The 27,404-nt window shown below is 54.3% G+C and overlaps 2 protein-coding genes across 3 annotated transcripts in view; one reads left to right on the top strand and one right to left on the bottom strand.

The window, feature by feature from the left end:
- The first annotated feature begins 6,710 nt into the window (after positions 1-6,710).
- On the top strand, positions 6,711-21,428 carry GAREM2 (GRB2 associated regulator of MAPK1 subtype 2). Of its 2 annotated transcripts, XM_027113637.1 has the most exons (6): positions 6,711-6,919; positions 9,901-10,041; positions 15,191-15,321; positions 16,044-17,090; positions 18,065-18,234; positions 18,755-21,428. In XM_027113637.1, exons 1-6 carry the CDS (start codon positions 6,808-6,810, stop codon positions 19,782-19,784), a joined length of 2,631 nt encoding a protein of 876 aa, XP_026969438.1. In that variant the 5' UTR covers positions 6,711-6,807; the 3' UTR covers positions 19,785-21,428. The 2 variants fall into 2 exon arrangements, with proteins under 2 accessions (XP_026969438.1, XP_026969440.1); XM_027113639.1 differs by lacking the exon at positions 9,901-10,041.
- Positions 21,429-22,480: 1,052 nt separating this feature from the next.
- HADHA (hydroxyacyl-CoA dehydrogenase trifunctional multienzyme complex subunit alpha) overlaps positions 22,481-27,404 on the bottom strand; it is a 54,582-nt gene continuing 49,658 nt past the window's right edge. Inside the window, exons 15-20 of the mRNA XM_027113640.1 lie at positions 26,056-26,196; positions 25,573-25,641; positions 24,592-24,787; positions 23,797-23,911; positions 23,095-23,240; positions 22,481-23,007 (exon numbers count right to left, since the gene is read on the bottom strand). Of these exons, the coding sequence (XP_026969441.1) occupies positions 22,862-23,007; positions 23,095-23,240; positions 23,797-23,911; positions 24,592-24,787; positions 25,573-25,641; positions 26,056-26,196 (813 nt within the window). The 3' untranslated portion in view covers positions 22,481-22,861. The remainder of the gene's footprint in view (positions 23,008-23,094; positions 23,241-23,796; positions 23,912-24,591; positions 24,788-25,572; positions 25,642-26,055; positions 26,197-27,404) is intronic.

Here is a 27,404-nt window from a genome sequence, read left to right as displayed (position 1 = left end):
AAAGCCAATAGAAAAAAATGAAATAGACTTCTTTAAGAGGCAAGGAAGGAAGAACCAGAACAAAAAGTGGAGGAGGTGAACAGAAAACAATAAAATAGTAGGTAAGTTATGTCAACCTGATAAAGGTCATCTACAAAAAACCTACAATTAACACCGTCCTCAATAGTGAAAGGCCAAAGACTTTCCTTCTAAGATCGGAGACAAGGCAAAGATGTCCACTTCCACTTCTCCTATTCAACATAGGACTGGAGGTCCTCGCCAATGCAGTTAGACGCAAAATAAAAGGCCTACAGATTGGAGAGGATCAAATAAAGCTGTCTTTATTTGTAGACAACATGATCTGGTACACAGAAAATCCCAAGGAATCTACGAAACAGCTATAAAAACTAATAGATGAATTTAAGAACAGAATATGCAGTTGATTTTTATATATTGACCTTATTAAATTCATCTGTTTCATTGCAAAATGGGTTTATTCAGGAATTGGCAAGAATTGCAATTTGGGGGACTTCCCTGGTGGTGCAGTGGTTAAGAATCTGCCTGCCATTGCAGGGGACATGGGTTCGATCCCTGGTCTGGGAAGATCCCACATGCTGTGGAGCAACTAAGCCCGTGCACCACAACGACTGAGCCTGTGCTCTAGAGCCAGGGAGCCACAACTACTGAAGCCCGTGCGCCTAGAGCCCATGCTCTGCAACAAGAGAAGCCACTGCAATGAGAAGCCTGCACACCGCAATGAAGAGTAGCCCCCGCTCATGGCAACGAAAGAAAGCCCGTGCGCAGCAACGAAGACCCAACGCAGCCAAAAATAAAATAAATAAATTTATAAAAGAAAAAAAAGAATTGCAATTTGGGACATGCAATCTACAAGGAACCACAGGCAAGTCTGGAGAACAAAGGAGAGAAAACTCTTTTATAGAGGAGAAGGGGGAGTTGGGAGGAGCTATTATAAATAGAGTCCATTGGAGGAAACTGGGAATTCAGAGTGTAGTGGCTTTTCATTAGCTGAGTTGTGACAGTCTCTCAATGGCTAGGCTATTTCCTGGCAGGGAGAAATTCTTCCTTCTGCTAGGTAGTAAAGTGGTAACCTTCTTCCCATTAGAGATACAAAGGTACCGTCTGTTCCTGTTGGGTCTGCAGTTGACACTGGAATGGTAAGGCGTGAGAGCTTACCCCTCTGGCCTCCCGACTACATTTTAAATGAGGTTTCTGTTTATTAACTTTCATAGCACAATTTTTAATGAGTGTGTAGTACTCCATGTTATATTTGCCTTAGAAATGCCTAATGAAAGTACAGCTTCCCTCAGCTCCCCAGTCCAGAGATGAGATGAGATACCAGTAATAAAATTTATGACTACCATTTATTAAAATGTGTATCTGAAACTGTGCCAAGTGCTTTATGTACATCTTACATGAAGTGGGTATTATTTGTATCCCCATTTAACAATGAGAGACAATGGTGTACTGGTAAATGTCTTATAACCACTCTCTAGGAAAAAAAACCCCTGATTCATAGCATTTACTAATTTCCATGGTGTAAATAATCCCACTATGGCCAATTTCAAGCTATCAACATGATATCACCAAACATAGAGCTGGGAAGAGATGAACAGTAGCACACCATTATATAGTTTTGCCACCATACAGAAACGATAGACAAAAATAACCTTTAGAGCATAGAAAATAGTAAAATGTAATAAAATGAGGAAGTAATGAGTTTTAATTATTTATTATGGTTGTTTAATATAAGTTGTTTATTTGTAACTTTTTATAATTTAATTTTTGATAAGAGCTGTGTTTAATAACCCACTTGTGAAATTCCTGAAATGTTGACAGTTGGCTCTTGCCACCACTGAAAAGAGATTAAGTCACTTGTACAGCCATTGGACTTCAAATGTCATCCTCTCAGCTCTAGGACCATTTTGCCTTATCTGTTGATGCCTGCTGTAAGCCAGATACATATTAGTGCCTGTGGAGAATCACATGTGAATAGATAAGATGCGGGAGGTGTATTTAATAGTACAACGTAATACATTCTGTGGAGTGGTGTGGTGTGCACACTGAGAAAAGATGAGTCAGTCCTATCTGGGGAAATTAGGTGTTTTAAAGGGAAGGTGACACTTAGGCAACTATCAACAATGGCTGCTGACATCGTGAAACAGAGACAACCTGACACTGTGTGCCTCCTGACAGAAGGACCACCACCTCCTATAACACAAGAAAGCAAAACTCAAACCTTCTGAATTTGATTTACTACCTACAGTCTACTACCAATTTAGAGAAAATCAACAAAGTAACAAATGAAATTACCCTACAGGGACTGAATCAACAAAATCTAGACTGTGAGAAACACTATAGGACAAAGAGTCCAATTTCTTCTACAAATAAATTGCAAGGAAAAAATGTATGGATCTTACTGGGAACTTGATTTAAATAAATTGTAAATAAATTCTCCAACAAGATAGTTGGGAAAATATGAACATCGACTACATATTTTGTGATACTAAGAAAATATTGTTAGTTTGTTAGTTGTATAATATCACTGCAGTTAAATTTTGTAAAAAAAAAAAAGGTTCCTATCTTTAGATATACATATTGAAATATTTATAGAGGAAGTGATATCTAAGATCTTTTCAAAGTTCTATGAGGACATGTATGTTCAATTGATCTTTAACAAGGGTGCCAAGACAATTAAATGGGAGAAAGAATAACCTTTTCAACAAATGGCGTTGGGACACCTGGATATCCATATGCCAAAGAATGAAGTTGGACTCCTACCTTGCACTGTACACAAGAGTTAACTCAAAGTAGATCATAGACCTAAATGTAAGAGCTAAAACTATAAAATTCTTAGAAGAAAATACAGGAGTAAATCTCTGTGGCCTTGAGTTAGACAATGTTTTCTTAGATATGACACCAAAAGCACAAGCAACAAAAGAAAAAGAAGGATAAATTGGACTTCATCAAATCAAAGACTTTTGTGATGCACACAGTATCATCAAGTGAAAAGACAACCCATCAAATGGGAGAAAATATTCACAAATCATATCTCTGAAAAAGGACTTATATCCAGAATATAAAAAGGTTTGCAACTCAACAATAAAAAGACAAAGGCAAAGGATTTGAATAGTCATTTCTCCAAAGAAAATACAAATATCCAATAAGCACATGAAAAGTTACCCAGAACCATTAGTCATTAAGGAAAATATAAATCAAAACCACAATGAAGGGCTTCACTGGTGGCGCAGTGGTTGAGAGTCCGCCTGCCGATGCAGGGGACGCGGGTTCGTGCCCCGGTCCGGGAAGATCCCACATGCCGCGGAGCGCCTGGGCCCGTGAGCCATGGCCGCTGAGCCTGCGCGTCCGGAGCCTGTGCTCCGCAACGGAAGAGGCCACAACAGTGAGAGGCCCGCGTATCGGGAAAGAAAAAAAAAAAAACCGACAATGAAATACCACTTCATATCCACTAGAATGGCTAGACTTAAAAAGACAGACAGTACACTTTGGCAAGGATGCAGAGAGATTGGAACTCTCATATTGGGTTGGCTAAAAAGTTCGTTCTGGTTTTTCTGTAAGATGTTAATGGAAAAATCCAAATGAACTTTTTGGCCAACCCAGTATATTTCTGGTGGTAATATTAAATGGTGCAGTGACTTTGAAAAACAGTTCGGCAGCTCCTCAAAATGTTAAACATAGACCATCCGACTCAGCAATTCCACCACAAGGAAGGGAAGTGAAAACATATGTCCACACAAAAACTTGTACACAAACGTTCATAGCAGCATTATTCATGAGGCCAAAAAGGTGGAAATAACCCAAATGTCCATCAACTTATTAATGAATAAATAAAATGTGGTTATCCACACACTGGAATATTATTCAGCCATAAAAATAATGAAGTACTGATACATGCTGCAATGTGGGTGAATCTTGAAACTTCTGCTAAATGAGAGAAGCCAGTCACAGAAGACCACACATTTTATTATTTGTATGAAAATGTATGGAATCAACAAATTTATACAGACAGGAAGTAGACTGGCGATTGTCTACAGATAGGAGGAGGGCTGGGGAAAGGACTGACTGCTAATGGGTAGGGGTTTCTTTTAAAGGAAAGATGAACATGTTTGAAAATTAGATCATGGTGATGGTTGCACAACATGGTGAGTATACTAAAAACACCGAAATTGTACATTTTAAATGGATGGATTTTATAGTATGTGAATTATAACTCAATAAAGCTGTTTAAAAAAATTCTATAAGGAGGGGAAATAAACAGAAATAAGATCAGCTGTGGGCTGGTAAGTGTTAAAGCTGGGAGATGAGTACAGGGGGATTCATAATACTATTATCTCTAGTTTACATTTAGAATTTTCTGAAAGAAAAATTGGATACATTTCCTAGAATTTTCAGAGGTGCTTATCCAAATGTTTTCTGGCCTCCCCCAGTTCATGGGCTCGGAGAAGGCCATCCGTCCTAGGTGGGGTGGAGTGGGTTTGTTTTACACATAACCTGAGCTGCTGCTGGCCACTTCCACCATCTTTCTACTCCATTGACCACTCTGCCCACTCACGGGCAGCTTGGCCGACCTCTGCCACAGGCTGGCCTCTGGACCAACAGTGGGCCTCTGCCGGGGCCGTGCCCCCCTCCCTGCCTCCTCCTTCAGACCACTGACCTCTTGTATGTCTTCCCTTCTACTTGTCACCACCAGCCCTGTCAGAGGGGGAACCCACAGCAGAGCAGCTGGGATCCCAGTGACCCAGCTCTTGCCTCCACCCCTCAGCCCTCTCTGTCCCCCACACAGACTCTCCCAGAGGGTGAAGCTCAGGCACAGCCTCACACATCACCTAGACCCCCAGCCCCTCACTTCCAGACCCAGCTGCTCCCTCTGGCCTCTCTGTTAAGTATCCTCCTCCCTCGGGCTGCATCCTGTGCTCTCCGTGCTGCCAGCTGTCTTCCAGCAATCTCAGCCCAAGGAAGGATCTAAGCGGTTCTGACTCAAAGTGAAGCTGACTTCCTTCCTACATGGCTCTTGAGCCCTGAACAAGTCAAGGGATTGTATGTATGTGCACATAGAGGTCCCTGGAGAGTTGCCACCAGTTAAAAAGCCCTAGAAAGGCTCTGGAACATTCTACAACAATTAGGGGGTGGGTCCAACCACTTAGGTAGCTCTGCTTGATTTCTCACACCTGTGTGGTCCCTGACGCAGCCAAAATCCAGAGTTACACGGGTTTGGGTATGAAATACGAAGTGTGGCCTGGAGGAAAGATCAGAGGAGGAACTGAAGTCCGGCTGGGACAGCAGGGTTGGAGAGGAGGAAGGGCCACACGACAAATGGCGGAAGCAGAATTGCCAGGACTTGGTGACCAGTTGCATGTAAGGATTAAGAAGAGTTCCAGGTTGGGGGACCAGGTGAAAGGTGATGTCCTTAGCTGGGATAGAAAAGGAAAGAGGACTGGGTTCAAGTGTGATTGTTGAAATGGAACGCCTGTGAATGCCTCGGTGGGGATAGAGGGGCTTAGCTGGAAACTGAGGTCTAGAGCTGAGGTGAACCAGCAATGCTGAGGACTAGAAGCTGCAGATGTGGCGTCTACATCAGGGCTCAGAGGCCTCTCTCAGAGATAGGGTGACCGAATGGCCTGGTCCTGGTTTACACCCTCTGTCCTGGTTTATGCCTATAAACCTATCCCTGTTAGCGCCTCCTGCACTCTCAAAAGTGTCCCAGTTTGGATGACAAACTGCCTTCCAGTCACAGCTCTGCTTCTTTCCTGCTGTGTGACCTTGGAGCAAAGCATTTCTGCTCTTGGAGTCTCCGTTTCTTTCCTCTGCAAAAGATGGAGATTGAACAGTGATCTGAAATGTCTCTTCCTCTGAGAAGTTGTGTTCATCTTATCTGGTGCCGTTTCTCTTGGGGTTCAGGTCACCTGATGTGGGATGTCAGTCACCTCCGAAGAGAGCGTTTGTGTGTGTGTGTTGAGGGGGGAATCTCTCTGGGGTACCGAGGCTGAGGACGAGAGTCCATGGAGCCCTTTCAGCACCAGCCTATGTCTATGCTGGAGCTATCTGGCTCACAGACTGGTGGCAATCGGTAAGAAGGCGCCGGGAACTTGGAAAGTGGGGGCGGAGGGGGCGGTATTAGGCTTCGGCGACAAGCTGGGAAGGCAGTGGGATTTGCAGTTAAACCTAGCTTCAAATCAAGCTGCTACTTGACCTCTCTGAGTATGTTTGCTCATCAGTAAAATGGGGTTAATTAGGCGGCCTCGCCAGGATGCGTGAAGCTGGAGGTGATATACGTCCTAGAGGCAGCAACAGCTGCTGGGATCGCGGCGGCAGAAGCTTTGGAAGTGAAGCAGGACCCCGAGCGGGACCGGAGGCGATTCCCGGAGGCCGGGGCACCAGCGGGCGAGGAAAGGGGGATACGAACACGCTCGGCGGGGAAGGGGAGGCCGACCCCCACCACCGACCCCGGTGATGCCGCTTCGCGTCCACGTTTTCCCTCCTGGCGCCCGCCGGGGGTCTCGGTCCCCGGCTGTCACCTGGACGCTCGGGGATGGGGCGGGCGAGCCGGGCGGGCGTAGAGGCGGGCCTTGGCGGCGTATGCGGGCGCGGGCCGGGGGGTGGGGCGAGGGGCGGGGGGCGGGGGCCGGCGCCCCGCTGGGAGGCCGGGCACGTGACGCCCGCAGCACCGGCCGGGCCGCCAGGCGGGGAGCGCCGCGGCGGCCCCAGGAGGTGGCGGCGGGCGCGGAAGCCCGGGCCGCGCGGGACTGGCCGTCGGGGCCCCGGGACGGCGGCCCGCGGGACGCCCATGCCATGGAGAAGTTGGCGGCCGGGCTGGCGGGCCTGCGCTGGAGCATGGGCGCCTTCCCGCTCGACCTCATCGTCAGCCGCTGCCGCTTGCCCACGCTTGCCTGCCTCGGGCCAGGTACCGGGGGTGTTGGGAAGGGCGACTGGGGGGCCACGGGGCCTTCGGGGACTCCCCCGGGGCCGTGAGGATGCGGCTCCTGCCCTCCCGCTACTCGGCGCGGGCCCCGCGCTGCTCCCGGAGCGCCTCCCAGGAGAGCCGGGGCCCACGAACCGAGGGGCCGCCTCCTTCTGGGCCCCACGGACGGGCACAGGGACAGAAACCTGGGACAGGGACTGGGGCCGGGCCCAGGACAGAGTTCTCCGGCCCAGCTGGAGCCGGGAGCGCGGCGGAGCCGCCAAGTCCGCCCCGTCGGTGCACCCCCTTCCCTCGCCGCCCTCAGACCCCCGCCCGGGCCGCGCCCCCCTCCATCCTTTTGTCTCCGGCCTCTCACCTCGATCCTCCCGTATCCCTTGGGCCTCGGACTCTGTCTTCCCACCGCCGCCGCCCCCCAGCCCCGCTCTGTCCCTCTTGGGACCCTTCTCGCACCCTCCTTTCGCGGCCTGGGGAGCGGCCTCCGGTCCCCGGGGGCCGGCAGACTACCTCTGGGCCTGAGTGAGCGAGTCCTTCCGCCGGGCGGGTCCCCGAGCCCCCGGACCTCCCCACATCTTGCCCCACTTCTCCTTGGGGCCCGGGGGCCCAGGCTGCACTGCTGATGCTTGCGGGCCTGAGAGGGGCGCCCGGAGGCTGCGCCGAGCAAGTGGACCGTTTGGGGGAAGAGGGGCTGCTTGGCTGGGGGAGGGGCAGGAGCCGGGGCTGGCAGCCAGGCCGGGGGTTTTGTGTGTGAGAAGAATAGGGGTTTGGCCCGCGTTGGCACACTTGCTTCCCTGAATGCTAATGGAGCCCGCGGCCACAGGCTCCTCTCCTCTCCCCTCCGCGGGGCCAGCAGCCACTCCTCCGACCCGCGGCGGCGAGGAGTGGGCACAGTGAGCGTCACCGTGTCCCAGGAGCGGGCTCGGTGAGAGCGTCTATGCCTGGGCCGTCGGGCAGGGTTGCCTGGCAGTCCAACGTCTTGTTTCCTGGATCATCGGCGTGTGATGCCGAGACTGCCCATGTCAACAGCAAGGCTGTGTGTGTCTGCGTGTGAATGGAATATGCTGACCCTAGGTTGTGCCTGGCCACTTCCCACACATTCTCTTTGGTATCTCCCCCCCCGGGGGGGGGGTCCTTTTTGAGCTCCTCAATCTGGCAGGCCTCCTTTGGGCTCCCTTGACACCTCTGGCACCCTTGTCTTGTCTCCTACTGTAACCCGTTGTAATGGTCAGTTTATTGTCCTTCTGCTGGGCTGCAGGCTCCTTGAGGTAGGGCATCCTGCCTAACAAAGATTATGGAAGGAGTAAATGAATGAGGGAATGAGCAACTGGTGTGATGGCCCAGTTGCCTGGTGTCTGTCTGTGACAGTGGTGGCTATGGCTGTGGTCACCTTATGTGATCAAAACTGTGAGTGTGAAAATGTGATCAAAAGTACGTCTTGAAGGTCCCTGTGTGCTGTGCATTTGGGAGGGGCCCCTTAGTGGGACCATGGGACTGAGTTGTGTCATTGGGGTGATAAGCCCCTATCACTGTGGCCCAGGGGGCTGTGCTGGCTCAGCTACTGGTGACCATGACCCATGGTTGCTGGTGTGTGTCCTGTGTGACTGTGTCCTGCATCCCTAGGAAGGGCGGCCTGGGGCGTAGGAGAGCTCTAAGAGGAGGTTACAGAGTAGGAAAGCCTCCTCTGCCTCAGGTGAGGAATTGAGGAGAAAGGCTCACCCCCGCCCCCCATACACAGGGTGGAAGCCAGGCCCTTCCTGCAGGTCCTGAACACATCCTCCCCTCCCCTGACCAAGTGCACACACTTCAGGGAGTCCCCAGCCATCAGAGTAAACCATTTCCCGTTTGGTTGGGTGGCAGATATTAAGTTGCGTCTGAGGGGGCTGGGAAGGAGGCACCCTCACCCCCACCCTACTCACCAGCTGCAACCAGGAGACGGCTCAAAGGCCTCCTGGAAGCTGGGCCAGCCCTTCTGCTCTCCTGGAAACTGGCGCTGGGGTTGGAGCCTCTGGGGCCCAGGCCCCTCCCGATGGCTTCCCCCAGGACTAGCCCCCATCACTCTTCTAAACCCACCCCTTTCCTCTGGCCTTCATCACTGTGTTCCAAAGACTGGGGAGGTGAAGGGCCGAGGGAGGGCGAGCCAAGAAGCAGCTTCTCTGAGGTGGGATCAGCGGGTATCTGAGACTGTCTCCTCTCTCCTTTGAGGTCCCTTGTGTGCAGGAGACTGTCTGTGGCAGTGGGTGAAAAGAGAGCCCAAAGAGAGCCAGGAGTCAGCTCCTGTAAGCCCTGCCGTTCTCCTGACCCGAGTGACCCACATAGCTCTGGGGTTCACCATGGACGGCCCCTTCTCGGCCCTCTCTGTGCCCCACCAAGGCCCTCCTTTCCTGGCCTAGGAGCCGACTCGGGGGCTGAGAATTCTGCTGGTCTCAGTTCAGGTGGTTCTGAGGCCCAGCTCAAGTGTCTGCTGCTCAGCACTGTCTCATCCTCCCTCCTGCCCCACACTCAACCTCAGCCAGTTTACTGCCCCTTGTGTGAGAACTCGGACAGCCTCCATTCAGCGCCTCAAACCTGGCCTGTATTCTCTGTTCACATCTCTTCCCACCTCCTCCTGGGCCTAAGGGCTCCTGGAGGGCAGAGGCTGGGCTCATCCGCTGGGAGCCCCTGGCTCCCGCACAGGGCCTGGGACGGCAGGCAGTCCAATCGAATGATGAATGCAGGACGGAGGCTGGGCCGGTTGCTGGGGCCCCATCGGGAGCCTGAGCCCTGAGAGAGGGGGCCTGATTCAGCCCCGAGGTCACAGTTGGCAGCCTGCCTGTCCCTTGAGCGCTGCTGATCTGGACAGGGATCGTGGGGAGCTGTCCCCGGTGGAGTCTCGGTGAGGAGGTAGGAGGTCACCCTGCCTATTCTTTCTGCCCCTCCTAATGTTCTCTTTTCTGTCCTTCCTCCTCTATCCTCCTTTCCCCTCTCAGGGGAGTATGCCGAGGGCGTCAGTGAGCGAGACATCCTGCTCATTCACTCCTGCCGCCAGTGGACAACGGTGACAGCCCACACCCTGGAGGAGGGTCACTATGTCATCGGGCCCAAGATTGACATCCCCCTGCAGTACCCAGGTGTGCCCAGCCAGGGACAGATGGCACAGAGCCGGTGGGAGGTGTAGGCAGGGGGGTAGGGGTGGGGAGGTCTTGGAGGAAACTTGGTGACTGGCTTTCCCTTAGAGCCACAGGGGTGAGTGAGGTCATGGCTGGCAGGGTGGTGATTAGGGTTAGGGTTAGAGTTAGGGCTCAGTGGTTTCCATACTGTTTTGTGGAGCCCTGGGTTTCTGGTTGCAAACCTTTGATTCCCATTTTGTTTTAAAATAGATTTGAAACTCATGTTAAAAAAAAAAGTACCCACACCCTCAAACCGCTACAGATCAAACCTTAACCCTGACTAGAGACCTTCAGTGTGTGCCATTACATACAGGTGGCACCTCTGCCTCATTAACACTTTTTGCACAGACCCTCAAAGAGAGTATCTCCTGCTAGGATCCTCAGTACTGTGCAACCAAAAGACTTCAAAAACAAAGGGATGCTCAGGCTGATTATGTGGCTGCATCTGCCTGCTCTAATCCTGTTTTTCCCAATTTTTGTGTTAAACTTATTGTTTTCACTGATTGACTTAAGTGAATGTTAAAATTTAGGCTTTTAAATAAGATTCTGCAGTGAATTTCTACTTTTATCTGTTATATATATGATGCTGATGTCCTAAAGATTTTGTTTGAAGCAAGGATTCTGCTGCTGAAAAAAGAAAGTACAGCCCTTTCGTTTTACACGTAATGAAACAGAGGGCCTAAGAAGGGAAGTGACTTGCCCAGGGTCACACAGCTAGTAAGCAGCAGAGCAAGGGCTAGCACCCAGGTATCTTGACTCCTGGGCTCTTGCTTGCTGCCACATCAGGAATGCAGGGTTGTTGTCCCCTGTGTGGGGGGGATGTGAGTCTGGTGGCCCCATCCCAGAGATGCCCCCACGTGAGCCCAGGATCCCACAGCTCCTGCACGTTAAACACGTGCTGCGTTTCAGACACTGGGCAGAGCGCTGTTGTCATTGCATCCTCACAGCAACCCTGTGAGGAAGTTTTATCAAGCTCCAGGAGTTAGTAGTTAGCCCAGTTCTGTGTTTATCTGCTGCCCACCCCCCAACAAAGGTTGGAATACTTTGAGCTGGGAAGGCTCACAGTCCCTTCCTCACAGGTATGCTGTTCCCCTTCTGGCGCTGCCTGGGTCTCCCCGGAGTCAGAGGGACAGGACTAAACCCTTTACGGGGCTTCTGCTCTTTACAGCGCCCTGTGCACCTTGTATTCCTGTAGCCCCACAGCCCATTTTAAACATGAGGAAACTGTCTCAAGTGTCTTTCTGACCTGGCCTGGAGCCCTTGGGGAGGCCTGCCCAAGCTAGAAACTTCCCAGCCTGGGTATCTGGCCTTGGTCCAGGGAGAGGTCCCAGGTCTTCGATTAAAAAAAGCAAAGATTGGGGGACTTCCCTGGCAGTCCAGTGGTGAAGACTCGGCACTTGCACTGCTGGGGGCACAGGTTCGATGCAAAAAAAAAAAAAAAGCAAAGATTGGAAAAAGCCTTCACTGACAGAAATGTGACTTACTGCGCCATTTCGGTTGTGTCATTAAAAATCCGGGAAACCAAGGTACAGAGCCTCCTGGGGAACTCTGCGTTCACGGGGCTCCTGGCCCTTTCCCCCCATCTCTTTCGGTGCCCTTGTGTAAGGCGGGTGACAGCCGGCCTGCCGAGGTGTCGCATCCCCAGCTCCATCTTTCCGGTGGGCCGCTCGGGCCCCGCCTGGATGGGGGCTGGGTGGCCGAGGCCCCCCTAGGAGGGGGAGGGGCTGGGCCGCCGGCGGGTTAATGAGGAAGCTCTGAGTGCACAGCTCCGAGCTGGTTCCTCCTAATGAATTAATAATTGCGCGGGCAGGCGGGGAGGCGGTGGAGGGAGAGGGGAGGAGGGCTCAGGGCGATGCCCTGCAGCGAGTGGCGTGGGGGCCGCTGCTGGAGAGCCGGGCTCCAGGCCAAGGCCCACCGCCCGGGGAGGCGGGGAGACCGGACTCCTCCGGGACGACCCCCCACCCCACCCCGCCCGCTCCCCGCCTTGCCCTCTGCGCGGTGCCTCTCCCCGCGCGGGCCGCGGACCCTGCGGAGCACCGGGGAGATGCGTCCCTTGAGCCAAGTAGTATGCTTCCACTTTACAGGTGGGAAAACAGAAGCCCATGGGGATTAAATAATTTGCTCAAGGCCACACAGAGGTGTGGCAGAGCTGGGATTCAGCCAGGTCTGTCCGACTCCCAGGTCTGTGCATTTACCCACCATTCTTTATGGAGCGTCTGTTATGGGTCAGGTGCTGGCAGGGAGGGGTGAGAAACAAGACCCTGCTTCAGGCTGGAAGGGACGGTCGGGGCTGCGTAAACGTGTTCTGGGACTCACGGACAGGGAGGAGGGGCAGGCCAGGGTGCGGCAGGTCCCTAGAGCCGCAGGGGACCTCGGGTCTTTTGTAGGGGGAGGCAGGAGAGGAAGCTGCCCCCAGTGGGGCTGCAGAGGGAGGAAAAGGCTTCCAGGGGCCAGAGCATCACTCCCGGGAGGTCTACCTTCCTTCCTCCCGGCAGCGATGACCGGTGCTGGGCTCAGGCTGCGGCGGAGGGGGTGGTGCCGGCTACCATGGTTACATCGATCTTCTTTGCCACATCCTCCCCACCCCCCGGCTCTAGCCCTGACTTGGCTCCAGCTCTCCCCACAGCGGGCAGTGGGCACTTCTCCCTGCCTGGCTGCTTGGAGTTGGGGGGTTTGTGTGTGGGTATTGGGGAGGCGACTGGGTGAGGGATGGGGGCTACTTTTCTTGGATGGTAGCAGACCTGTGACTCCTGCTTCCTGACCTGCAGATCACTGTTCCTTGCTAGGTCCCCTCCCCAGCTTATCCCTGCTGCCCTCGAGGGCTGTGGCTCATCCGAGGCCAGGGTCTCAGAGTGGCTCGGGGAGGATGGAGGATGGGACGTGGGGTCTGTTCCCTCCAGCTTTCTCCTGGGCATTTCCCCCTCTCTTTCTGGGTTGTCACTTTTCCCGCTCATAGGTGTTGATGCTGCAGGCTCTGCCGCTGGCCCTCTGCTCTTCATACTCTGCCTTAGGGAGTGCGTGTCTCAATCCCGGTTTCTGGTGGGCTTTGGGGGCTTCAAGAACCGCCCCCCCGTACTATATACAAAATGCTTTTTTGTGTGTTCCTGCTAGGGTTACACTGTGGGATTTCTCTGGGAAGAGGGTTCCCAAAGGGTCAAGATCCTCTGTTCTTCCTCTTTCCTGAGCTATCTTGCCTGCCCCACAGCTGACGCTGCTTCCTGTGGGCTGGTGACCTTCTGTCTGTTACTTCTGACTAGGCATCCTCAAGCGCTGCACCCACACGCTCGCCTGCCCCAGGAACACCCCCTGCAGGGGGTGTTGGCCTCCCCAGTTTGGCCGGTGCTCCACAACTCGTTCCTTCCAGGGTCTCAGTTTTGGTTAACAGCTCTGCCGTCTCCATTTCTGACCAGGCTGGTGACCCGAGTCCCTTCCTCCACCACCTACTCATCAGTCTGATGAGTTCCTCACCACAGTCTGAGGAGGCTCCCTACCTTGAAAGTACCTCTTGGTCTGCTCATTTTTGTTATTCCCTCAGTTGCTGCCCTGGCTCTTTTCCAGAACTCGTTACTGAGTTATTTACCTGAATGGTGTCCCTGTTATCTTTATAGAGTAAAATTTTGATCTTGGTCTTCCCTTGCTCAGAACACTCCAGGGGGTTTCATTCTTACGGAATAAAGTCCTACCATATGGCATTCAGAGCCTTTCATAACCCAGTTGCTGTCTGCTTCACCCCTGTCATCACCGCCCCCCCCAAGTCCTACCCTCCAGGCACTCACCACTTTGGGCAGGCAGTCTGCTTCCGTGACTCTGTGTCTTTGCTCATGCTATTTCTTCCATGTGGAATGTCCATTCTGTAAAACTCTTTGCATTCTTATGATGCCCTCAGACTGCCAGGTAGATTTCCCCCAACTCAGCGGTCTTCTCACTCTTTTGTCATGAGTCTGGTGTAGCATTTGTCACATCCTGCCATCACACACTATATCTGGATTTCCTTGTGGGCAGACTATCTTACCCAGATGTGCACCCCCTGTCGGGGCAAGGCTAGTGTCTGGCACATAGTGGGTGCTCCGCAAATGTTTGTGGAATGAATAAATGAATGGACTATGACTGCAGCAGCCGCCAGAGACATTACAGAAGCTAGAGCCACCTTGTCTTCTCTCAGCTTGTACAAGACTCTCTTCCTTTTGTGTAAGGGCTAAGAAGAGGCCATCTGTCCAGATGCCAGCATGGTTCACAGCCTGTCTTTGTGCTCACATTGGTGGGCACATAAAAGATGTGTGGCCAGTGAGGTTAGACAGTTTACACAGAGGGGTGTCAGCTTTACGGATTATCATCATTCTTTAAAGTCTGTGTCTGCTGGGGGCATCTGCTGAGCCAGCCAAAACATAGCCCTGGACTGCAGGTTGGGAAGACCTCATCCGAGGGAGGAGGCTTTGCTGGGCTCAGATCGGAGGCCTCTGGGACAGTGGGGCTGGAGATTGGATCAGAGGAGGACTTGGGAACAGATTAGGAGTCAGAGTTGCTCTCCCTGGATCTCCAAAGACTGGGGCTGGGCCCCTCGTCTGCCCATTGCATCAGTGTGGGTTAGCAATCCACCGCAGACACGTAGAATGCCAGATCCAGGTGGGGCCCAAGAGCATCTGCTCCAGCCTCCTCAGCTGAGGACTCAAGCCCCAGAGAAGGGAAGGGATTTGTCTAGGGTCATAGCAAATCAGAGTGGGGCTGGGACCAAGCTAGGAATCAGCACCCCCAATGCCACACTAACGCTTGGTCCGAGGATAGCTCTGTGTCCAAGTGTTTGGGTGCCAGTTTGCACTTGGGTTTCTCTGGGCAGGCGGCTGCTAGCCTTATCACACACCCACAAGCTGTCCACTGGGTGAGGGCTGGGCTCTAGTTGCTAGGAATCTGTGCTCACCTCCCAGCTGAGGCTTGAATCAGCTGACCAGCTCCTTCCACTAGTGCAAACCTGCCCTTCTGACCACCTGAGTTCCAGAGAGGCTGGCTGAGATGAGGGGAACAAGAAGCGGGGACAGTGGGGCCTCTCCGGATGCAGGCTAGGCTCCCAGCAGCAGGCCCACCCTAGCAGCAGCCTACATTCCTTCCTGTGCAGGGAAGTTCAAGCTCCTGGAGCAGGCCCGGGATGTTCGGGAGCCAGTGAGGTACTTCAGCAGCGTGGAGGAGGTGGCCAGCGTCTTCCCTGATCGCATATTTGTGATGGAAGCCATCACCTTCAGTGTCAAGGTTAGTCCTTTCTGCACCAGGCACGGTGCCCCCAGGTTTCCATTATCCTCAGGGGCAAGCCTGACCCTGGCTGGAGGGAGGCCTTTGAGCTCTAAGAGGTAAAAGTGTCACAGTGTGGCTTCTGACAGCCCCCTGAAAGCCTCTGGCTAGGTGTATGAACTTCCTGGAGCTTCCTGCAAAAGGTGGGAAGCAGGAAGTGTGTGTGGAGGGCCACGGCCTGACTGGGCAGTCTTTCAGGGCAGCCATCCTCTCAGCCACTGGTGGTGGTAGTATAGCTGTGGGGCACATAGTGCACACGGTCCCCCACTTACGTACAGGCGGGTCTTGCCTGTTTATAAACCCTCTGCTTATCCATCAATTCATTTCTCCTCAGAGTAGTCTTGTTGAATAGGCGGAGGATTGTTATCGCCCTAATTGTAAAAAATGATAACAAAAGTTGCCAGATACTGAGTATTTTCAAAGTATTTCATTGTACATATAGTCTATTTAATTCTTACAGCAATTCTTCCAAGTAAAAGTAACTAAGGTCCCCGAGAGGTAACTCACTGAAGGCTGCACAGCCACCACGTGGCCCCTCCAGGATGGAATGTCCTCAGTCAACTGCTCTTGATCTGGTCTTAGCCCTGGGAAAGGCCCAAGAGGAGCGCTGTCCTCCTGGGTCCCGTCCCGGTGGCTTTCCTGGGGCCCTGGCTAAGGCCTCCTGCCGTTTCTGGGATCCCCAGGTGGTGTCAGGCGAGTTCAGCGAGGACAGCGAGGTGTACAACTTCACGCTGCACGCCGGCGACGAGCTCACTCTCATGGGCCAGGCGGAGATCCTGTGCGCCAAGACCACCAAGGAGCGCTCACGCTTCACCACCCTGCTGCGCAAGCTGGGCCGGGCCGGGGCGCTGGCCGGGGTGGGCGGCGGCGGCGGCCCGGGGGCCGCGGGTGGCAGCGGGGGCGCCAGGCCCATCAAAGGCAAGATGCCCTGCCTCATCTGCATGAACCACCGCACCAATGAGAGCCTGAGCCTGCCCTTCCAGTGCCAGGGCCGCTTCAGCACGCGCAGCCCGCTGGAGCTGCAGATGCAGGAGGGCGAGCACACGGTGCGCGCCATCATCGAGCGTGTGCGGCTCCCGGTGAACGTGCTGGTGCCCAGCCGGCCGCCGCGCAACCCCTACGACCTACACCCGGTGCGGGAGGGCCACTGCTACAAGCTGGTCAGCATCATCTCCAAGACGGTGGTGCTGGGGCTGGCGCTGCGCCGCGAGGGCCCGGCGCCGCTGCACTTCCTGCTGCTCACCGACACGCCCCGCTTCGCGCTACCGCAGGGCCTGCTGGCCGGGGACCCGCGTGTCGAGCGCCTGGTGCGCGACAGCGCTTCCTACTGCCGCGAGCGCTTCGACCCCGACGAGTACTCGACCGCCGTGCGCGAAGCGCCCGCCGAGCTGGCCGAAGACTGCGCCAGCCCGCGCCGCGCGCGCCTCTGCCTGCCAGCGCCCCCGCGCGCCCTCCGGCCCGCCCGCGCCCCCGCCTCCGGCCCCGGCCCGCCCGGCGACGGCGACCAGGAGGAGTACGTGAGTCCCGACTGGGCCGGCGCGCCCGAGCCCGCAGCGCCACCCACCGAGATCCCCTACGAGGAGCTGTGGACACACCAGGCGGCTGAAGGCTTCGCCGAGGGCAGGACCCGGCCGCTCCCGGGGCCCGACCTCATCTCCTTCGGGGCCGCCGGGCCGCCCCGCCTGGAGCCCGAGGCGGCCCCGCCTCCAGTGCCTCCCAAATCCGAGGCGGTGAGTGGACGCGGTGGAGGCGAGGAGGGGGGGAGGCCGGGCTCTGAGCTCTGTGGGCCCCATCCTCCAGGGAGGTGGCCAGCCAGGGGTCAGGGTTTGGGCTTGAAAAGCTCGTTCTCCTGGGCCCCAGCCTTGGCATCTCGGTCTCCAGCCCCCCGGAGTGTATGACAGAGGGTGGCCGAGGTGGGGAAAGGGGAGAAAACAAGGAGGAAAGAAACGCAGGAGCATTTGTAGGAAGGGATACCAGGGACGGTGGCAGGGGAGTTGTGGGGACGAAGATGCCAGCAGGTCGCCAGCCTCAGAGAATTGGGGATGAGCCTAGAACAGTGTTACCCAGAAGGTTCCACAGAACAAGGAGTCCTTTAAGTTGTCCAGTGTAAAGAAGGTTCTGTGGTGACGTAAGTTTAGAAAATGCAGTTTGTGATCACCAGCCTTCCCCCTCCTCACTTTGGAGCCGCAGAGTATTGGTATAATAAAGGCTCTGAGAAGTCCTGCACGAAGGAAGCCCGTTTATCTGTGTTTAACACAGAATTTTCCAACCGAGCTTGTCCACAGACTATGGACACCTATGAACATCCCATGGAGTCCACTTTTGAGTGTCTGACCCGTGAGGCAGGGAGCCAGATGGCAGGTACTTTTCCTTCCCTTTCTTCTCCTCACTACATGTTTTTCTTCTTATTTCTCTCCTTTTCCCTGAGGAGGGAATATGTCTACTTAACTGATTGTTTATCTACTTCTCTATTTTTTTCTTACATTCAAGGTGGATTTCCAAGGCCACAGGAGACAGTGTGTGTGTTGTCGGCTCTCGATGAGCGAAACGGGCTGGAGAGACGAGAAGGGGTGGGTGGGTGGGTGAGGAGCTGGGGTGTAAGGCAAGGCAGGCTCTTGGCAAAGTGGGGCAGTGTCAGTCCCAGACGCCGCCCTGGCCCAGCTGCCTGGGGACCGGGGGTGGCGTCATGGCCCTGTGCTTGCAGGTGAAGGAGGAATGCCGCCTGCTCAATGCCCCTCCTGTGCCCCCCCGAGGTGGCAGTGCCAATGGCCGGTTCTCGGGCAGTCCCCCGGTGCCCCCACGCTTCCCCAAGCTGCAGCCTGTCCACTCCCCCAGCTCCAGCCTCTCCTACTACTCCTCTGGCCTCCAGGATGGGTGAGCCACTTCCTTCTCTTCGTCCTGGGCCTCCTCAGGTAGATTGAAGCAGGGGAGGGTGGGGAGGGGAGCCAGTGCTGAGGAAGAGGAAGACTTCAGGACCGGGGTTCAGAGGTTCTGAGCAGCACCTGAGGGAGGGGGCCCTGGGGTCCGGGCTTCCTGCTTCAGTTCGCTCCTCCTAAAGGATGACAGTCGGTTGGGAGTGTTGCTCTGTCTCCCTCCAGAGTGGGCTCTGCCACGGGGTGGAGTGCTCCTTGCTATGGAAAATTTTCTATGTAATTCAGTTTAGTTTAATTTTTCCTGGGGAGGGGGGTGCCGGGAGAAAGAATTGGGCAATCTCAGAGGGCCGCAGGCCTCGGGGGCTGGGGCGCGGGCCAGCGCTGCTGAGATCGGAGCAGCGGCCTCTGGGACCTGGTGGAGCAGTGGTTCGCTGTGTCGTGTGTGTGTGTGTGTATGGCCCTGTCGCGTTTCCCTCTTGCTGTGCTTGCCCTTCCATCTGTGTCTGTCTCTTTGCCCACAGGGCGGGCTCCCGCAGTGGCAGTGGCTCTCCGTCACCGGATACCTACTCCCTCTATTGCTACCCATGCACCTGGGGAGACTGCAAGGTGGGCGAGTCCCCCAGCCGCCCACGCCCGGGACCCCTGCCCTCGACTACGCAGCCCAGCCAGGCCTCCCGGGCCCTTGTAGAGCCCCTGAGCAGTGGAGCTGCTTCTCTCTGGGGGGCCGACACCCCGGTCAAGACCTACCACAGCTGCCCGCCTCCATTCAAGCCCTCCCACCCCCAGAAACGCTTCGCTCCCCTTGGAGCTCTGAACCCCTTTTCCGGGCCTGCCTACCCCCCAGGCCCTTCAGCCGCCTCCTCTTCTGAGCCCACAGCCAGCTCAGGTCTCCTGGCTACCTCCAGCCCCGCTCATTCCCCGGGCTCGGGCCCTCCAGGCCAGGCCTGTTCAGCGACTGCCTCCTCCTGCTGTCCCACCTCCTCCTCCTCTTCCTCTGAGCTGCAGACACCTGCCCTGGAGCCCTCTGATCCCTTTGAGCTGGGCCGGGGCAGTTCTCCAGAGCCGGAGCTGCTGCGCTGTCAGGAGCCCAGAGCTGTGAGGGCTCCTGGGCCTGGGCCTGGCCTTCTGCCACTTGGACCCCCCAAGGCCTTTGAGCCTGAAGGTTTGGTGCTGCGGCACGTCCCCGCCCCCCTGTCCCCCGTGGCCCTGCAGGGGCCCGAAGCAGGCAGAGCACGACTCCTTCTCACCCAGGGGTGCCTGGAAGGGCCTCCGGCCAGTCCCCGGGATGGGGCCACAGGCTGGGGCGGCCGGGATGCCTCCTCCTGGCAGCCCCCCGCTGACCTGTCTGCACTCTCCCTGGAGGAGGTCTCGCGAAGCCTGCGTTTCATCGGGCTCTCGGAGGACGTGGTGAGCTTCTTTGCCCGAGAGCGCATTGACGGCAGCATCTTTGTGCAGCTCAGTGAGGACATCTTGGCAGATGACTTTCACCTCACCAAGCTGCAGGTCAAGAAGATCATGCAGTTCATCAAAGGCTGGCGGCCCAAGATCTGACTTCCCCGCTCGGGGCTGCACAACTGGAATTTTGGCCCGGAGGCCCCGGGGGACCAGCCCTGGGTCTGCAGGGTGACGGCACCCCCAGAGGCGGGACCTGCCTGCAGGAAGGACCTATGCCAAGACCGAGGCTGCTAAGCAGCCGCGGAGAGTGAATCCAGGGGAGACACACCTGGAAACGGGGTCCTCTGGGCCAGAGCCCCGCATGCATCTTGCCTTTCAGTGTGCAGAGTACGCGGGGAAGGGGCTGGAGGCGCCGGTGCACACCCGGGCCTGGTGGCACATTGCTGCGATTCCCACGGGGGTTCAAAAGCAGGCCTTCATGGTGACCTAACAGCCCCCTCCGTCCCGCTGCAGAGCTCCGCTGATAGCTCGTACTTCATAGCTTGTAGGTGCAGGCTGGAGACAAGGGAAGATGGTCCATGATCTAAGCACAGAGTCCCCAAGTGCCCTTTCTCCTTTGTGCTCTGTGGGCTTTTGGCCTAGCTGCCCCAGAGTCGGGGTGCCTATTTCTGTATCTCGGGGATGCCCTCCTTTCCCCTCTGCTCCACTGTGTGTTGGGCCCCTGGCCCTGAATACAGGTGTATCAAGTACAAGCCTGTGCCACCACACCTGAGAGGCTCCACCTGTGGGCTCTGGTTCTTGGGTGATGGCTTTGGAAGAGCCCAGCTCTGCTCTCGACCTGCTTATCTAGTTAGGGAGGCAGATGCTCCCCCACGTCTCCAGTGCACTGGCTTCTGACGCGAGCTCACTGCAACTAGCCCTGCATCCTGTCTGTTGGGTCCAGTCCACGAAGACTCTGTGCAAGAGCAGGTGGATTGAGGGCAGCTGCTCCCTGATTCTTGAGGCAAGTGGCCTTCCATCACTCCCATCGGTCTCCTGCCCCATCACCTGACCCTGGCAAACACATGGTGTCCCTTCCTGGCTTTCTGTCACTGGCACAGGTGGGATGGGGAGGAAAGAGAAAGCACGATGGCTTGGGAAAACCTGCTTTTTTCCTCCTGGAGCTCAGTCCTCTCGCACCTGTTCACCTGCTTCAAAGCAGGTCTTTGCGCCCTGTATCTCGAGCACGGTGATCTGCCAGCAGCCAGAGCAGGTTGGCTGTCGTGTCCGACCACCCAGCCCCCGTGCTCGTCCCCGTCTCACCTACCAGAAGCACACTAATCCTCCTAGCGTCAGGCCCAGGGGTTATCAGCCTTTTCGTCTGCCTTACCGAGATACTTATCTCCTCTGTTTTTCTATCTTAAGAGGAGCGAAGCCGGGCTGCTGCTCATCCCAAGCAGGCTGCCTCAGTGCTGAGGGAAGGGGAGTCAGGAAGTAGAGCACAGAAACTGGGATGCTGAGACGTTGGGTTTCCTTGCCAATCACTCAGTGAATCCTCAAGGGCTAGTGAAATAAATGCTAGACCACTGAAGAGTAGTGCAGGTGGAATTCTGGGCGTCAACTGTGTTCTTTCAGAGGGCCGTGGGGACCGACTGGCACAATGTATGTGCCCGCGGGCAGGAGAGGACTTCAGAAACGCTGTGTGTACACGGCCCACTTGTTCCTCAGAGGCAGCTGGTGGAGCGGCCCTCATTCCCTTCTGAAAAACCCTCACCAGCCCCTCAACTACAAGAACCCTCAATTCCCACTGATGTTTCAACATAATTCACACCTACCTAGTGCTGCTAAGTGGAAAGGTCATACTTCAAAGCTCCAAGCCACTACCCAGGTTTAACTTCCTGCCCTGTCCAAATACCTGCCTTGAGGCTGCTCACACACCCCCACCCCCAGCCCCCAGAAGCCTGTTAATGGCCTTGGTGTAGAGGATCAGTTCTCTACCTTCTATGGGTCACCTGAAAACTCCCAACTCGGAGATGCCTTGGTTTTAGAGTCTGGCTTCCTAGCAACCAACTGTTGAGTGTTGAGCAGAACTGGAGCTGAGCTTCCCGCCTGCCAGTGTCCATAGCAGAGCCATCCAGGGGGATATCTGAAGTACTCACAGCTGGAGCAGAGGCAGGAGGAACTGGTGACATCTCAAAGATGAGACTGCGCACTGTGATGGGACTTCAATTATGATTCTGCACGCACACGGTGTGGATCCTCCTGCCAGGCCCAGTGAGGAGCCCAAAGCTGTTTACCTGGACTGGGCCATGCTTCTGCCAGAACACAAGTGTAGGAACTTTCCACACAGAGGGCAGGGGGAGGGGAAGAGTGGAGGCTCTAGCAGAGGGGAGGTGGCGGTGGGTCACACGGGATGCCTGTCATCACTGTGCAGGCATCGTCCACCTTCTGTGCTCTGGGGCAGCCAAGACGTGCAGGATACGCTGGCCAGGAAAACGTCACCTCCTCTGCTTAATGCCAGCGTTCCGCAAACATCCTGAGGTGCGCACATGAATGAGTCACACTGAGAAAAGAAGGTAAAACTGCGCAGCGGAAAGGAGTCTTCTATGCCAGCCCTCCACACCTCTCCCCCGTTCTGCTTAGCCGGGCCTCTTCCCCACTGTAAGCAGAAGCCCAGCCAAAGCACTTAAATACAGCTGGTTTAAAAGGCTTTAGGCTCATAAAATCCCACTTTCCATCAATGCCGTTTCTCTCTTAAGGTGCTGCCCCAGTACATTCCTACCCCGCAGCACAGGGCTTTATTCCAGCTCACCCCTTGAGGAAAGGGTAAACCACAAGGGCAAAGACAGAAGAGAAAGCAGTAGGCAGGCAGAGAAGCTGATAAAGTGATTTTTATCGTTAAGTATTTGGCTGGGTGCAGAATTGCCCTCACCACCGTTGGCCACCACTGGTCTCCCGGGAGGAACAGGCAGCAAGGATGGCTCCAGAGACGCTGCTCCTCGGGGCCTCGGGGCTCACAAATCCGTGTGCACAGAGGGTTCCACCTTCCAATGTGAAGTACAAACTGCTTCACAGCCAGACTTCCCTGGGAGGGAGAGATGCTCACAGCTGAAGGCACTGTTAATCAAGGCGCACACCCAACGCCAGAATTTGTTTTCCTCTGGTTACTCTGATAAACCTAGATGCCACTCTGTCGAGAACAAGCGCTGCCGCGGTTGGCGTTAGTGGGCGAGTGAGCAGGGTTCAGGGCCTGCTCACTGGTAGAACTTCTTGTTAGGGCTGCTGGCGTGGTCCACAAGCAGCTGGCACGGGGTGAACTGTTTTCCATAGGCAGCCTCGTACTTCCGGAGCCGGTCCACTATCTTCTGAGCACCATACAGATCCACAAAGCGGAAGGGCCCTAAAAGGAGAAATAGGACGTTGTTCAAGGAGAAGTGAAACGAGCTCCGGGATGAAGCGAGCTACCTTCCTGACTTGCAAGACCGACCTCCAAGACTGGGGGGGAAGCCAAGCCCGAAGACGGCGCCGATGTCTCCCTCTGTAGGCGAGGCCAAGACCCCTTCCTGCAGGCACAGGACAGCCTCATTCACAAATCTGGTCACCAGGCGGTACTGGATGTCTTCGTCCGAGGAGCTGCCAACAGGGAGAGACATTCAGGGAGGGGCAGGGTAAGAGGGGAGGACGCAGGCGCCCCGGTGCAGAATGGGAGTGAGGGCTGGTGCTGCTGGAGCTCCGGGCCAGCCCTTGTGAACCTCCAGTGCTAGAGAAGGTGCTGCCCTTGGAAGAAGACAGCAGAGGGCTACCTGCCCTAATTAACCCGAAGCCGGGCACTGAGAACAGGGTCTGGCGGGGTAGACTGCATCTCTTGACATCAGCAGCTGCTGATTACAAACGATAACAAACAGCGCGGAGGGAGAGCAGGCCTAGGAGAACCGTGTTTCTAGTTGCTCTCTGGGACCCTCAGAGGGAAGGCTTCCCAAGGGGTCTTCCCAAGGCTGGGCTGCAGTCCTTACCCTGAGGCCTGGTAGAGGACGAGGTGGAATGTGGAAGGGCAAAAAGTGTTAAGCATCAGGAATGTTCTTTCTGGTCACGTATGGTGATCATAACAAAAATGATGGCAGAGGGTCCAAGAAGCTTCGGGCTGGTGAGAAACACGCTTCTGCACCAACAGCCCCTCAAATGAACTTACACGTCAGGCTGAGAAGGCATCTTCAGACTTGCCAAAATACTGTCTATGTCAGAATTCAAATTCTTATTCTTCACACCCTCCTGGTAGATGTAGAAGCCCTTCCCGGACTTGCGACCTAAAAGAAGCGAGAAAAGGGAGAGTTAACAAATTCTCAGAGCCCGGGCCTGAGAGTTCTCTTCTCCGCTAGTCCGTTATAAAGCTCTAGCCTCTTTTCCGTATTCCTGAATTTGTAGATCTAGCCTACTCTAGAAATTGGTGTTTGTCAGAAGAGTTGACAGCGAAGGAAAAAAGAGCTTGTGTGTCCTGGAGCTTGGAAATCTGTGTATCTGGGTAGGAAAGGCCAGGTGGGTGAGTTTTAATGTCCAGGTATGCAACACCAGGTCCTAGGATGCCCAGGTCCTAGTGTTGATTTTGTTGCCACTTTGCCGAGAGAGAAAGCCACCTCTCTGGTGGGCCTCAATTGCATCCTCTACTTAGAGGTTTACTTCCTCCACAAAGGTGGTCAGACAACATGGAAAGCCTGGACACAATGCTCCTGCAGTATCACGGGTGTAGTAGAGGCCTTGGGCAGGATGAAATGCCTGTCAATTTTGCATAGCTTGGGCAACGGCAGAGCCTCAGGAGTCCAGAGTTCTGCCTTTTGTCCATAATCTACAGGCCCAGCCTAAAAAGAGGTGGCCATGAAATCATTTTTAAATTCCCTATGACAGTCGGCTCTATGTTTAGAAAACACACTCTTCCACGCGGGCCTTCTGTCACGAATGATGCTAGTTACGTTTCTTTGCGGCTACTCACCCAGGAAGCCCTTGGATATCATCTGCTTCAGCACTTCTAGGCTTCCACCTGCAAACCGCTCCCCAAACACTTTGCCTAGATTTTCTGCTACGTGTTTTGCTACATCCACGCCAACTTCATCCACCAGTGTAGCAGCGCCCACAGGAAAGCCAAAGCTTGTGGTCAGGGAATCCAGCTTCTTAGGGCCAACTCCTTCCTGGATTGGAAGTAAAGCCGCACCTCAGGGAGGGCCGTCCCAGATTCCCCTAAGGGCTCCTTGTGCTGCCCTCACAAACGGCCTTGGGCAGCACCCACTTCTCTTCTGGGTGCCGCTCGCCAGGCCCAGGAATGGGACTGTTTCACTCAGGGAAGCACAAAGAGGCTTGGGAGCCACAAGGGGAAAGTCCGAGCCTTTCCTAACCTACAGAATTTTAAGGAAGTCTAGAGATGAACAAATTATTCATTTCCTTCTTGTTTGCAATCGTGGATCTCACGAATAACGAGATTCCACGCCAGACAGGGCTAAGTTTCCCGATGCTGAGAGAAGAGACATTACCGAGGAGCAGTACTGTAGAGTCCTGTGATGCCCAGGTCTGATAAGACCCCAGCGAGGAGTGGCCACGCGCTTCCCACCAGTGACCAACCTGTACGGCCACTGGAGGGGTCTGCGTGCAGCAGAAACGGGTGTAGCACCAATCCGACCAAATGGGCCCTGTTCTGGATGGGGACGCAGAAACCGCGCACAGAGCATGTTGGAGGCCTTTGGCTTATTGGAGCAGGGAGGACGCTAAGGGAGCAGAGGTAAAATTCTGCCCATTTTAGTGCAGTGTTAGCCCATGACTTCCCAGCCCTGTGTGGAAAGAGAGGGCACCAAAGGGCCTTGGAGAAGAGATAGGAGTCAGTGTGTTAGAAGGAAGCCTGCTCCTCACCTTAACATTACCAGTTTGGAAAACTAGTTGAAAGAGTGGAAGATGCCTCAAACATTCTGAGATTGATACCAACCTGGAGAATTCTGATGACTTCAGACATCATGGGTGCGAGGCACCTGGTGGTATAGAAGCCAGGTCCGTCCTGCCAAGGGAGAGAATATGAGCTCATGGGCCCCTCAGTTGTGGCCACTTCCCAGGTCTGAAAGCGGTCTCTCTCCCCCGGAAGCCACTTCAAAACTCAAGGTGATTTATAATCTCCATCAGAATCCTTAATATTAAACTGCAGGGGAAGCCACAGCCAGGGGCAGCCTGGCTTGAATCCACGAGCACAGCAGACAGCCTCACAGTCATCTGAAAGGTCTGGAATGGCTGGGAGAACCCGCCATGTCCCAGCCCCCGACTCAGCGGTCCACCACTGTCCATACCGTAGACCACCAAGGGGAAATCATATCAAAAGCTGGTATATTTAAACTGAAGAGTTACAAGCAAACCTGGAAATATAAGGAGTCTTCATGGAACTTTTCTGAATCTGCTGCTCTGACACACAGCTCCTTACCTTAACCACAATGATGACCTTGCCCTGTTTGAGACCAACTTCTACAGCAGAAGCAGTTGTGTCCTTAGAAGTTTTTTGAGTTGTGATAATCTCCAGTAGCTGCATCTTGTCCACAGGAGAGAAGTAGTGCATGCCAATCACCTGGGAAGGGGGCCCAAACACCGACACATTTAAGAACTCTGAGAGGGGAAACTAATAGCATTCTTTTTTTTGCTAGGAAAGCACTGCAGAGAAAGGCGGTTGTAATACAGGAATACTGCTTGGTACCGTCAACTGGTTTGGTGCCATGGTTCTTTGATTAAAAGTCCAGTATGTTCAGGGGAGAGCTAACTGGAATTCTCTTCCATCTGCTTCTAGGGCTTTTCACTAAGGGCAATGGATCCTACCAACAGTTAATGCCAAAATCGCAGCTAAAGGCCAAATTAGATTTACTGGGGAAGAATGAATGAGGGTTGCATTTATATTAATGATGCTGATGGTTTGGGTGAGAGGGTCCACTTTTTATGGGGTGTGGGGGGACACAGGCAGAAGAATTACTTACTATGCTGGACTGTCAGAGATACATTTGGATTTTACGTCGATGCATCTCACCACCAGGATACTGTCAGCCCTTCGTATCCACAGGATTTCGCATACACAGGTTCAACCAACCGCAGATCCAACTGGTTGAATCAGATTCAACTGGTCTGACTCCTTGGATCTGAAACCTGAGGATACAGAGGGCTGCCCGTGTTCACTGTGCTACATACACTATTTTCTATAAGGGACTTGAGCTTCTGTGGATTTTGGTATCTCCTGCTGGTCCTGGAACTAATCCCCCACAGATACCCAGGGATGACCTTACTGGGTTTAAATAACATTTCTCAACACTCAAATTCCCTCAAGGCTCATTAAACCGGTGACTCTCAAAGTCAAGTACCCGGACCAGCCGCACTAACATCACCTGGGAATGTCAGAACTGCAAATTCTCAGGGCCTCCCCAGGCCTTCTGAATGAGGAACTCCGGGGGCAGGGCCCAGATCTGTGTTCAAGAAGCCCTCCAGGTGATTCTGATACATGCTAAAGTTTGAGAACAGCCTCATTAAGCTAACGATTAGATAGTCTTCACAACTGAACTGTGAAAGAAGTCTATCCATTAATTTATAGTTTTGCCTCCACTCCCCACTTTAGCTATAAGGTATTAACTACTATCTGCCACTGACCGACTGCTTACTGTCCACAACTCATTAACACATTTATCATTTATCCTTTCCATTTAATCCACTACAACTCGGTGAACTAGTCAGTCTAATTACCTAGATGAGGAAGAAAGACATCAGGAGGTTAAAATTAGTAGCTCAGGGTCAGTC

This window comes from Aethalodelphis obliquidens, unplaced genomic scaffold (assembly GCF_003676395.1).
Source record: "Aethalodelphis obliquidens isolate GAN/ISIS:26980383/991018 unplaced genomic scaffold, ASM367639v1 scaffold12, whole genome shotgun sequence".
Taxonomy (NCBI): domain Eukaryota; kingdom Metazoa; phylum Chordata; class Mammalia; order Artiodactyla; family Delphinidae; genus Aethalodelphis; species Aethalodelphis obliquidens.
This window is presented reverse-complemented; position numbering and strand designations above follow the sequence as displayed.

Excerpts from the sequence above, each read along its gene's own strand:
- GAREM2 (XM_027113637.1), top strand. The coding sequence starts at position 6,808 with ATGGAGAAGTTGGCGGCCGGGCTGGCGGGCCTGCGCTGGAGCATGGGC. Across the intron at positions 6,920-9,900 it reads GCTTGCCTGCCTCGGGCCAG|GGGAGTATGCCGAGGGCGTC; the intron begins GTACCGGGGGTG and ends TTCCCCTCTCAG. Across the intron at positions 18,235-18,754 it reads TCCTCTGGCCTCCAGGATGG|GGCGGGCTCCCGCAGTGGCA; the intron begins GTGAGCCACTTC and ends CTTTGCCCACAG.